The 12491-nt window shown below is 39.6% G+C and overlaps 2 protein-coding genes across 2 annotated transcripts; both read right to left on the bottom strand.

Annotated features, from left to right (window-relative positions):
* Positions 1-2949: 2949 nt before the first annotated feature.
* Positions 2950-6965, bottom strand: LOC113032287 (fucolectin-2-like). Its single transcript, XM_026185113.1, has 5 exons — positions 6716-6965; positions 6398-6421; positions 5414-5696; positions 4858-5006; positions 2950-3704 (listed from the first exon to the last, which is right to left on the bottom strand). Exons 1-5 carry the CDS (start codon positions 6747-6749, stop codon positions 3361-3363), a joined length of 834 nt encoding a protein of 277 aa, XP_026040898.1. The 5' UTR covers positions 6750-6965; the 3' UTR covers positions 2950-3360.
* Positions 6966-11088: 4123 nt separating this feature from the next.
* Positions 11089-12434, bottom strand: LOC113032510 (snaclec agglucetin subunit beta-1-like). Its single transcript, XM_026185463.1, has 3 exons — positions 12313-12434; positions 11757-11905; positions 11089-11579 (listed from the first exon to the last, which is right to left on the bottom strand). Exons 1-3 carry the CDS (start codon positions 12393-12395, stop codon positions 11233-11235), a joined length of 579 nt encoding a protein of 192 aa, XP_026041248.1. The 5' UTR covers positions 12396-12434; the 3' UTR covers positions 11089-11232.
* Between the last annotated feature and the right edge of the window lie 57 nt (positions 12435-12491).

Below are 12491 nucleotides of genomic sequence, written 5' to 3'. Positions count from 1 at the left end.
CTCTTATGCTAATTGGAAATCAGGTAAAAAACATTCCACAGCACAACACACGCACATTGGCAGCTAGGCGGAAGAGACACATCCTGTCCAAAAGCGGGATTGAGGGAACACACGCTTATGACCCTAGGCTGAACTCGCCAACCTGGATTGACTCAATAGGGGTCCCCAGAGGAGTTCCGAATGAATATAAACTCGTAGACCAAATAGCTGCGGGTTTTGAGAATCTTCCAATAATTTCTGCTCTTTTTCCAGTGACCCCGAACAAAAATGTAGACAGAATTAATTATGTTCACTATAATTTGTTGAGGCTCTCTAACCTTACCAGAGACGGGATGGAAGGGTTAGCGGAGCAGATGGGTCCGACCTCATTAATGGGAGTCCAAAATAGAATGGCCCTTGATATGTTATTGGCGGAAAAAGGGGGGTTTGTGCGATGTTCGGTGATCAGTGTTGTACTTTTATCCCGAATAACACTGCTCCAGATGGCTCGGTGACGCGAGCCTTGGAGGGGCTAAAGAGTCTCTCTAGAACCATGCATGACCACTCGGGAATTGACAACCCGCTGGAGAGTTGGATGACCTCAGTGTTCGGAAAGTGGAAGGGGCTTGCTCTGTCAATTATGTTGTCTCTATCTGTATTGGTGGGTATTTTGGTGACCTGTGGTTGTTGTCTCATTCCTTGTGCCCGAAGGTTGGTAGAGAAGGTGATTGTAAAGGCAGTGGACCCTGGGGCGGTGGCCCCTATGTCCATGATGCCGATGATGGATCTGGAGGTAGTCGAGTGGACTGAGGAGTGAACAACAACCTATGTATCGACCTCTGGTGTGCCAGCGGTCGAAAGGGGGATTGTGGGGATGAACAAAAAGTATTTGACCAGCATAATATAATCTGCAGTATGATCATTGCTTTAACAATGTAACAGATAGCTTTAAGATGGCCTTAAGATGTTATGCATACAGTTATTATGTTGACCTTGTATTTCAGGTGCAGTTATGACTATTTTATACATAATGCATATCTGTGCTTATTAAAGAGTTGGAGCTCGGTCAATTAATTGGGGGTCGGAAGCTTTGTTCAGCGCGATGTTCGGACAATCTATTGTGCAAGTGACTTGGAGCCATAGAAGGAATTGCAATACATGCTTACAAAACACTTATATATCAGATCATTTTATATTAAGGTTTTAGTAGAAGTTCTTGGTTAAAACATTTATTTAGTAGAAGACATACACATAGTCTCAGTGAGCTTCTGGTCTAGTGAAAGGTCAGAGGTGCAACAGGTGAATTGAGAAAGAGCATTTGAGGACGAGACACAGACAGTTAAGAGGTGACACAAAGAGCATGTGAGGTCAACACATACACACATTAGTTAGACTTATTTAGAGGAGAGATTAGTTATGTCTCGACAAGAAAGAGGAACAATTCACTTTAAGACAAGAACGGAAAGTACCAGCCATGAAAATAGAAGATGATTTTCTGGGTGAAAAGTCATTGTGGTGTTTATCTGATCTATGTATAAAATGTATCGGTGACGCATGAAGGGGCGTCAGTAAACAAACCCTGATGTTATAAAATAATTGTTTGTGCTTTAGTAAGTCGAAGATCAATTGCTGTTTCCAGTGATCTTCCCACGTGTGAATTAAAATCTTCGTTTGACTTCACCCGGCCGGACCAGTGTGGTTATTTTTCGATCACCTCTTGTACCCTTTCTCAACTTTTGAATCTTAACACTACATCTGTGCACTTTTGGCTGCGTGAAATGGAACCACAAAAATCCCCTTTTTAATGAGACGACTTGTTGGGTAGGAAACATGGAAATAAGAAAACTAGGTTCAAGCCTTGTGGAAATATTCAAATACTGATGCTGCTGATAAAAATGTAAATTGATGGTCATGAATGGACACTTGTTTGTCAGCTAAAAAAATACCAGTTACGAAAGACCTCCATGTCTCACTGAAACTAAGCTGGATGTTTTTTCATGAAGTGTTTGATGTAAGAGAGCACAGACTAAATTGAATGAGTGACAGTACCTGATAGTTTCCTTGTCTCACAGCCAGGTCACCTCTGAACTTGTAAACTTTCTGCTTCTCCAGAGAATCTTCAGTATCCAAAGCAGCACTGTGACAAAACCACTGCAGAGAGGAACAACTTTACTACACAGCACAAAGCTGTTAGAGGATGCTGCTCAGTCAGTCACTGCCAGAGAAGTACATATCTCCACAGATACTCAGCTTCCTCTATGGTTAAACATCAACATAATAATAATAATAATGATAATTGTTGTTATTATTATTATAATTATAATATTTATTATTCCCCAAAGGTTGATTCTGTTCATCTGGACGTAGAGTTTCATCACTCATCCAAGAGACTTCTTCAGTATCAGCTGCAGGTTTCCCCAATCTTATAAACAGTACATTTGCATAATGACTGAAACCAGCCCACTGAAGGAACAATGGGCTGGGAGGTCAGTTACTTCATCATGATTATGCAAATTCTCATGACCATAAACTTACATCTGTAAGCCTTTTTAAAAAGAAATTTCTCTCCATATAAAAACTATGAAGACATTTCAACTACTATCCGAAGCCTTTTACGGAGCCATTATTATGATTATTATTATTATGTGTTGTCTTGCTGTGCACAAGACATATGTAGAATTATACAGTGTGTTTAAAGGAGACGATCTGAAACACAGATGGAGTCATTGAATAACCTTGATAGAAACATCACACCACACTGGTGGCTGCCTGAGCTTCCCCTCGAGCTTCCTCTTAGGAGATGCAGCTGTGGCATATCTCAAAAATCAAACATCACCTCATTCTTGAGTTACAGTGTTCACTAAGTTAAGTGTCCACACCACAAATCCACCAGGTAATGACATAGTGAGGCGTGAAAACTAAACTGACAAACATTTGTACTCCATTTACAGTTTTATTTTTAAAGCAGGTTCACACATGACAGACACGAGGAAATCATGTTTTAATGAAAGAATATATAAGTTCAAAATAATATATGTTTTATAATCTAAAGATTTGTGAGAAATACCTAGACTCTGAACATTTTAGTTTCACATAGCTATCATATCAAAGTAAATTCAACAGGAGTTTGTACTGAATGTAAGTTCAGACACACAAAGGTGGCAATGACAACAGTTAAGTAGGCTGTAGAAGATTGTTAAAAATAAACAATAACATGTTTATAATACGAAAGTTCTGCTTAATTTCTCCACTGTTTATCTTCCTGCTACACTGAGCCTGAACCCATCACCTTTGATTTATTAGAGGAAAGTTTGCTGCAACCCAACAAGCCACTACTGACACCTGTCTAACTGAATAAACAAAACCAACCCATGGATCTTCTTACACTGCACAGATGAAATTATATTTATCATAAACAGACTTCTTGTACCACAAATGGTTCCCACTTGTATTCATAGCACCACTTATGCTACAGTCTGCTGTTCTTGTCTTGTCAGCCCACTGATCAAAACCTACACAATGATCATCAGCCCAGAACCAGAGGTCCAGGGTGCAGCTGTAGTGAAGACCCAGCCAGACAAAGGGAGTGTCAGCCTTCTGAGCCTCCAACCCAACCCAGACCTGGGTCTCGTTATCAAGGATGGAAACCAGATCCATGTGTTCCTCTCTGCAGTGGTACAGGGCGTCTGCCCATGTCTTGTTCTCTTTAATCAGTTTAAAGGGCTCTAAAAGGAAAAACATCAAGAAAATGAAACTTAGAAGCATCAAAACCAAACAGTGTTTCTGAGTGTCTAACATGCTGCGTTAATCTAAGCACATAATTCTTCTTACTTATTCTCGCTTATTCTTTAACCCTCAAAGAGTTTCTCAGTCTTGTTCTCTAAAACCTAAAGAATTATGCGCTTGATCAACTGGTCCCATAATGGAATTGATACCCTGCTGAGCTTGGGAGAGCCCGATTGTCCTGCGGAGACGTTTGCTGCAGGATACTCGATGGTCGTTGCGTCGTGTGTCTGGCGACACTCTCGATGGAGGACATTGAATGACATCTACCAATTCGGAACCACAATAACAGAGTTCTGGCTGATTGGACCTGGCTTATCGAAGTAAAAGAAGCGGCTACAGCTGTTCAAAATCCCATAAGGCTGCCCGACATGATAGACAATGGGCAAGGCTGTGAGTACTCAGATTGTGTTTTGAACGCAAAATGGATAACATCTTGGAGAAGAACAACAGGAATTGAGAGGATTGGTGCCAGCTGAAGGCCTGCCAAGGTTGAAGCTGACTGGAACAACAAAAATTCTTCCATGATAACAGGATTGTTGTCAAAACTCTTTGTCCCTCCTTTAAGGCCATCCGCGTTGATCGAAGATTGTTGACTTTTGCTTAACCGGGTGAAGGAACACTTTCTCTCAGCTGAACACAGAAAACACACACACGCACACACACACACACACACACACACACGCATGTACACTGACACAGACCTGCACTCACCCCCCACCCCCTCCAAATGCCTTTGAAGCTTATGTCTTCTATGTTGTGAGATGTGATCACTCATGTGCTGAGGTGTTTTTTTCTGTTCTCAAACTGATCTCGCTGTTGGACCTCAGCCTGGGGGGAGTTCTTTTTTCTCCTCATCTTTCCTCATGTTGTGCATTTTCCATTGTTATATCTCTCTGACCTGACTTCCCCATGTGATGCTGTGTAATGTATGTATGGTCGGGAGGGTAAGATGGCGCTGGCAAAGGTCGGCAGCCTTAACCCAATTTCCCTCGGGATGAATAAAGTATTATCAATCAATCAATCAATTTACACATTTATATCGACTCTACTGACTGACCAGTTAACTTAGTGGGTAAGAATGTTTTATTGTACCTTTTTTTATGCCTTTCATCGTCACCTCACACAGAATCACAAGCCCAGGTGTGTTTTTGTACACAGTTACATAACGCCCCCACTTTGGTCCATTTACACAGTTAAATGTTTTATTTTCTCCTTTGGTATTTGTGTTGATTGTTGCACACCTGTAAACAAAGACAAAAGGTTGGACAGATGTACAGAAAGAGTTTCTGGCTCTGTTTGATTAAATCATGCTGTAAACAGTGGAGACAGTCGAACAGCTGGATAATAAATGTGAGCTGCTGTCTGAGAACATTTTAGAAAGAAGGAAAACACCTACAAATAAACAACAAAGGAAAAAGAGAATAAATAAAGATTTTTATATTCTTCACATATACTTGATTATTACTCCAAACCACATCACACCATATTAGACCTCCTATTTCATCTGATAGGACTGATACAGGGTTCTCTGTGTTACTGTATTACTGGATTTAAATGCATTTAAATGTTCATAAAATTATCTAAAAACATTGGACATGCTGGAGCCTGACTGAGAACAGAATGATTCAAAGTAAGATGAAGGTATTACTCAGTGGTGTCAGCAGCATTTCTCTCAGATGAGTTCCCGATGAGGATGTGAGCACTACTTAGATCGACATTGTGTTGATCTTTGTTGTAAATGCTGATGCAGGAAATTTCATATAGACCCAATAAGTCAACTGTCCACCAGTTGATGGGCTGTTTTTCTACAGTGTTAGAACATGTTTCTTTATTTCCGTCCAAAGCTCTGTCAGCAGTGTAGTTGAGACCATTGTCTGTGTAGACTGAAGACTGAAATGCCACTTTGTCATCCAGTTTGATAGTTTCCCATCCTGATGGTGTAACAGAAAGTAAAGTAAAGTAAGAAAAAAGAAAAGAAACAATGTCAGTGGCAATAATACTTCAGACCAGGTCTTCTAGTGTTTTTTAGGAAAAATCTCCTTTTCACTCCTAAATAATGAATCTGAATTATGACTTCATGATCTGACTAAATCTTTTGTGGCAAACATATTACACACACACACACACACACACACACACACACACACACACACACACACACACACACACACACACACACACACACACACAGGTTATTTCCAAGCAGCCTCACTACATTATAAATGTTGAATAGTTTTGCAGTTAGTGAATAAAAATTAATCAGAATTTATGAAATGAATAATTTGACTCTCAAAACATATCAAAGACTGCACGTTTATCAAAGCACTTATTTCTAAATCACGTTGATCACATATCATAGAACATAATTCAATATAAATTTACATTTATAACATATATTTATACAGATGTTTGTAAAATTACTTCAGTCCAACAGAAAATCCCCACATGAAACATTCCCACAGATATGACGTCTACTGTGATGCAATAAATAAATAAATGAATTGAAAAATAAAATATAAAAATAATTAAAAAGGCATAAAATTAAATACTTTACAAATAAGTATAGTCAGAACAGAAGCACCATCATACTTTTGATATAACCTGAAGAAACTGATTAGAAATGCACTCTTACCTGGATCCTGTTGAGTTGATCTTCCTGTGAAGTTTCAGAGAACGATGTAAGAATGAGTGAATTACTGCCAGCTCTGATATTGTTGTTTGGTAATACAGCAGAAAGCACAGAATGTAAACCATCCTTCAACACTCAGAAATGAAACTGGCTTTACTAAAGTCAAATCCTCTTTAAACTAAATGAAACGACTTTTGCTTTATCGAGCAGTTTGGATCAACTCACAGTAAAACTGAACTGTTATATTTGATCTTTTTCATTCTTTATAACGATCATTGAAACATCACTGTGCCAGGCAGGAACATCAAATGATCCACTTACCAATCAAAGTGATGAACAACAGACTCCACAGCATCTTTACTTTAGACTCTTTGCACAAATGTGTCCTCTAATAAGAGAAAGAAAAGACTTCTACCCTCACTCTGGAGTTTTCTGTAGACACACTGATGTTGATATGATCCCCTCTCTGAGTCAGAGCTGGATTTGTATTTCTGTCACTTCCCTCACAGCAGAAAACATGAAAATATTCATTTCTCCTGTTTACACTCAGAGTGAGGCTGTTATGTTCAGTAGGCAAAGCATTCCCAGACTTTTACATCTGATTTGCAGATGTGATCATACCACGACTGTTATGATCACCATGTTCAAACTACATTGTGCGTGCATCCAAGTACATGCAAATACTTGAAACTTAGCATAGCAGGAAATTTACTTCACCAGTGGAGGCTGTGTGAATAAAAGGTATTCAGTGACATTTCAACAGGTGGACATTTGGTCTACTTTAAAGAAAAAAAAGAGACATTATTAACAATCGGTCATTCATTAATAAGCTGCCGGGAAAAAACCTTCACAAGTCCATCATTGTGTCTACTTTCTGCTCTGCATCTGCATTTAGTCTGGATTTCATGTTTCATGCAGAAATTATTTATAGCAAAGTGCTTCACACACTGCTGAGTATTTGTAAATGTGTGCATGAGGGCAGGAATGCATGTTTGTGTCTGTGTGAGCCTGTTTCTCTAAGTCTATGTCAGGCTACCCCCAGGTGTGGGGCCGATCTCACCACACTCCATACCAGTGGTTGATGCCCTCGGGCATCGGTGCGTTGGTGGTTCTCGGTGTCCAGGGCTGGGCACTTAGGTATGTACTGGGTCACTCCCGGTGGCTGTTTGGCGGGGCCTGGCGCCCGTGGCTCGGTCGGGCCCCTACCAGAAGGCAGGGGGCCCTCATACCTTGGGTGGCTGGGCCTGGTACTCTGCTGCAGCTGGCTGCCAGCACAGCCTGCGGGCACGTCACTGCAGCCCCCTGTAGCTTCTGCACCTTTGCTGCAGGGTGAGTCCTATTCATCACCAATAACATGAATTCAATCATGTACAGTCTTGAAGTGCAGTTCTCACTTTGATTTGTGCACATTAAATACATTTGGTCATTGGAGCAGAGAAGCAGCTGGGATATTCAAAGTAAAGCAGCATCATGGTTTTTGCTGCAAAAGCACAGGAATCTGCATATCAGACTTAAGTCCTGGTGTGTTATCACAGTGTGAAGTTCTTGTTTTTAAAAATATATACCGGTATATATATTGTAAGTCATTTTAATCAAGAGTTCCTTTTCATTGGTACTTGGTTTCAGACTCAGGTCTGTCACTGTGTTCATGTGTAAAAGAGGGTGAAAGAGTAGTGATAAAGCACACAGCTCAGTGAACATGGAGGTGTGTAGACCAAGGAGACAATATTCAACCTCATCTGGTAGTTCATTGCTTTGAGCAGTAGGTGGCGCTGCTGCATAAAATGAGGATCTGAGATTCAAACATGAAGCAGCCCCTGAGCTCAGAACTGCTTCTAAATCAATTTGTCATTTTTTGTCATTTGTCAAAAAATTTGTCATTCTAAAGAACTCACTGAATTTGAGCATGCTACTGTAAAAGGATACCGCCACTGCAACAAGTCAGTTTGTGAAATTTCTTCCCACCTTGATACTGTTTGAATAATTTTCTTCTTTTCTTTTAGAATGAGATGCTCTGACTTTCATGGTGGCCATTGCATAAGAGCTGTCTTCTATTCCATTCATCTACACAGATTTATTTACATGGAAGAAAGTTTTCCATCTACTAATAAATCTGAACCACAGAAGTTTAATGCTGGACTTGCACTTTGCCATGGCAGAGGGCAGTAAAATAAGGAATGACTTTTATGAACCACTGTGGAGTAGGGAAATTATTTTACTGCTATTGTTAAATAATTGTCATCATTACCATTGCATTAATAATATAATCTGGAGTTTATATTGCATTCAGAGGTTGAACAGTGTGTGTGTCTTTCAGAAAGACTAAGTGGCAGGAAACAGGCTTGCAGAGAGTTTGCAGAAGTGAAAGTTATTTTGAGCAGCAGGCTAAGACGAGGCTTTAACAATGTAACAGATAGCTTTAAGAAGGCCTTAAGATGTTATGCATACAGTTATTATGTTAACCTTGTATTTCAGGTGCAGTTATAACTATTTTGTACACATTGCATATCTGTGCTTATTTGAGTTGATGTTCAGGTTCTTTAAAGGTTTGAAGCTTCACTGGCGCGACTGTTCAGGTGATACATGTTGAGGGAAAACTAGAACATAGAAGGAATTGCAATACATGCTTACAAAACACTTATATCAGGTCATTTTATATTAAGGTTTTAGTAGAGGTTCTTGATTAAAACATTTATTTAGTAGAGGACATATACATAGTCTCAGTTAGGTTGTAACACATAAGGATGAGCCTCTGTTCTGGTAAAAGGTCAGAAGTGCAACAGGTGAATTGAGAAAGAGCATTTGAGGACGAGACACAGACAGTTAGTAGGTGAAGAGGTGACACAGAGAGCATGTGAGGTCGTGACACACACACACACACACACTCAGTTAGAGAGAATCATTTATACGGGAAAGTTTAATTATGTTTTGCTGGGGTTGCAAAAAGCAGTTTGTCACAGAACTGCTGCTGAGGTGTCAAGATGACAAGCGAGCATCCGGCAGTGACAGGATGTACCTGTTAGGGAGATAGAAGACAATGTTTTTTGAACTGTGTTAAAAGTCATTGTGGTTTTGATTTGATCTATGTATAAAATGTATCTGTGACGTTAAAGGGGCGTCAGTAAATTTAAGCCCTGACGGTATAAAATATCTGTTCATGCTTTGATTAAGTCGAAGACCACTTGCTGTCTGCGTACAGAGTGTTCTTCCCACACGTGTGTATTCATTAAAATCAATCGTTTGACCAAGAGCTTCTGGACCATGGGTGGTTTGTACTCTCCTTCCTCAATATTTGAACCTTAACACCACATAGCAGGAAGGTGCAAGATGCTAACGTGCAGGGCATACATGGAACATGATAACCAAATGGCTGGCATAGTTCAGAGGCTGGGCCTGGAAGTCCCAAAGTCAATATGGGAGACACCGCCAAGGGTGGTCGAGAATGACCGGACTAAGATCCTGTGGGACTTCCAGATACAGACGGACAAACTGGTGATAGCAAACCATCAGACATACTAGTGATGGACAAGCCACTATACCGAGTAATAGCAGCATCAGGAATAACGAATACCAGAAGCTCGAAAAACAACAAGGCCTGAGAGAGGAGGTTAAGAAGATGTGAATGGTGAAGGCAACAGTGGTCCATGTAGTAATCAGAGCACTCGGGGCAGTGACCCCTAAACTGGGCAGGTGGCTCCAGAAGATCCCAGGAATGACATCTGAGATCTGTGTCCAGAAGAGTGCAGCTCTACGAAGGGCAAAGATACTTTACAGGATCCTGGTAAACATTTGTAATAACGGATGTGTGTGACTCTGAGTGAGGCACAGGATTGCTAGATCAAGGCTAGCGACCTTAAAATGGAGATTCCAGAAACTTTCTTTACCGCGATGATCAAGCATCAACACTTAAAATGGAGAGCACTTCAGTCAATGTGATATTGATGTAGTTATTTTTATTCTCAGATGTTAACTGTTGGAAAATCCTGCACAAAAACACATTTTGTCTTTTAAAAGATATCAGGAACTTAAGGCCTTTTTTGATTATGTCAACGTAACATCAGTTCAAAGTACAGTCATGGGTGTGGAACCTTTTCTCAGTGTCTTTGGCTTTAATGAAGGCTATATTATTAAAACACTGTAAATGCCGTAATTTCACTGCTCATACAGATTCATTCAGAATAATTATCACTGGTTCAAATTCATGGATTGAATAAAAGGGTCATCAGGTGTTGGTCGTTACTGAACTGTCTCCATTTGAAAACATTAAAAAGACACTTTTGTGCAAATGACCATTTTAACTGAAACAAGCATTTTACACTGTAAAATCATATATGGAGTTATTTAGTGAATTTAAAGGAGACAATCTGAAACACAAACACAGTCACTGAATGTCTGTAAACTTGACAAACATCCCAACAAAAATAAACTGAATTGACAAACATTTGTTTTCCAGTTTATGTTTTATTTGTTCAGCAGGTTTAAACATGAGAGACGCGAGTAAAACAATTCAAAGGCCAACGATCCATTTACAACTAAAGGAAATAATATATATATATGTCAATTTAAAATTATAGAAAACACTGAATGCTTAATTTTTTAAGTGTCATATAATCATCATATCAGTGTATCATGAAATACAATCAAAAGTAATTTATAATAATAACATGTTTCTGAGTGTTAATAGAGAAGTTCTGCTTAATTTCTCCACTGTTTATCTTCCTGCTACACTGAGCCTGAACCCATCACCTTTGATTTATTAGAGGAAAGTTTGCTACAACCCAACAAGCCACTACTGACACCTGTCTAACTGAATAAACAAAACCAACCCATGGATCTTCTTACACTGCACAGATGAAATTATATTTATCATAAACAAACTTCTTGTACCACAAATGGTTCCCACTTGTATTCATGGCAGTGTTCATGCCACAGACTGCTGTTCTTGTGTCATCTGGAGCCCACTGATCAAAAAATACACACTGATCGTTGACCCAGATCCAGAAGTCGAAGCCACAGATGTATTGAAGACCCAGCCAGACAAAGGGAGTGTCAGCCTTCTGAGCCTCCAACCCAACCCAGACCTGGGTCTCGTTATCAAGGATGGAAACCAGATCCATGTGTTCCTCTCTGCAGTGGTACCGGGCGTCTGCCCATGTCTTGTTCTCTTTAATCAGTTTAAAGGGCTCTAAAAGGAAAAACATCAAGAAAATGAAACTTAGAAGCATCAAACCAAACAGTGTTTCTGAGTGTCTAACATGCTGCGTTGATTCAAGCACATAATTCTTACTGTCAACATTTACACAGTTATATTGACTCTACTGACTGACCAGTTAACTTAGTGGGTAAGAATGTTTTATTGTACCTTTTTTTCTGCCTTTCATCGTCACCTCAAACAGAATTAAAAACCCAGGTGTGTCTTTGTACACAGTTACATAACGCCCCCACTTTGTTCCATTTTCACAGTTAAATGTTTTATTTTCTCCACTAGTAGTTGTGTTGATTGTTGCACACCTGTAAACAAAGACAAAAGGTTGGACAGATGTACAGAAAGAGTTTCTGGCTCTGTTTGATTAAATCATGCTGTAAACAGTGGAGACAGTCGAACAGCTGGATAATAAATGTGAGCTGCTGTCTGAGAACATTTTAGAAAGAAGGAAAACACCTACAAATAAACAACAAAGGAAAATGAGAATAAATAAAGATTTTTATATTCTTCACATATACTTGATTATTACTCCAAACCACATCACACCATATTAGACCTCCTATTTCATCTGATAGGACTGATACAGGTTTATCTCTGTTACTGTATTACTGGATTTAAATGCACTTAAATGTTCATAAAATTATCTAAAAACATTGGACATGCTGGAGCCTGACTGAGAACAGAATGATTCAAAGTAAGATGAAGGTATTACTCAGTGGTGTCAGCAGCATTTCTCTCAGATGAGTTCCCGATGAGGATGTGCGCGTCTCTTAGATCAACTTTGAAAGGATCCATGTTGTAAATGCTGATGCAGGAAATTTCATATAGACCAAATAAGTCAACTGTCCACCAGCTGATGGTTTCATATTCAGTGAAGGAACCTGTCAAATA

The sequence above is a fragment of the Astatotilapia calliptera genome, chromosome 11 (genome assembly GCF_900246225.1).
Source record: "Astatotilapia calliptera chromosome 11, fAstCal1.2, whole genome shotgun sequence".
NCBI classification, from domain to species: Eukaryota; Metazoa; Chordata; class Actinopteri; order Cichliformes; family Cichlidae; genus Astatotilapia; species Astatotilapia calliptera.
This window is presented reverse-complemented; position numbering and strand designations above follow the sequence as displayed.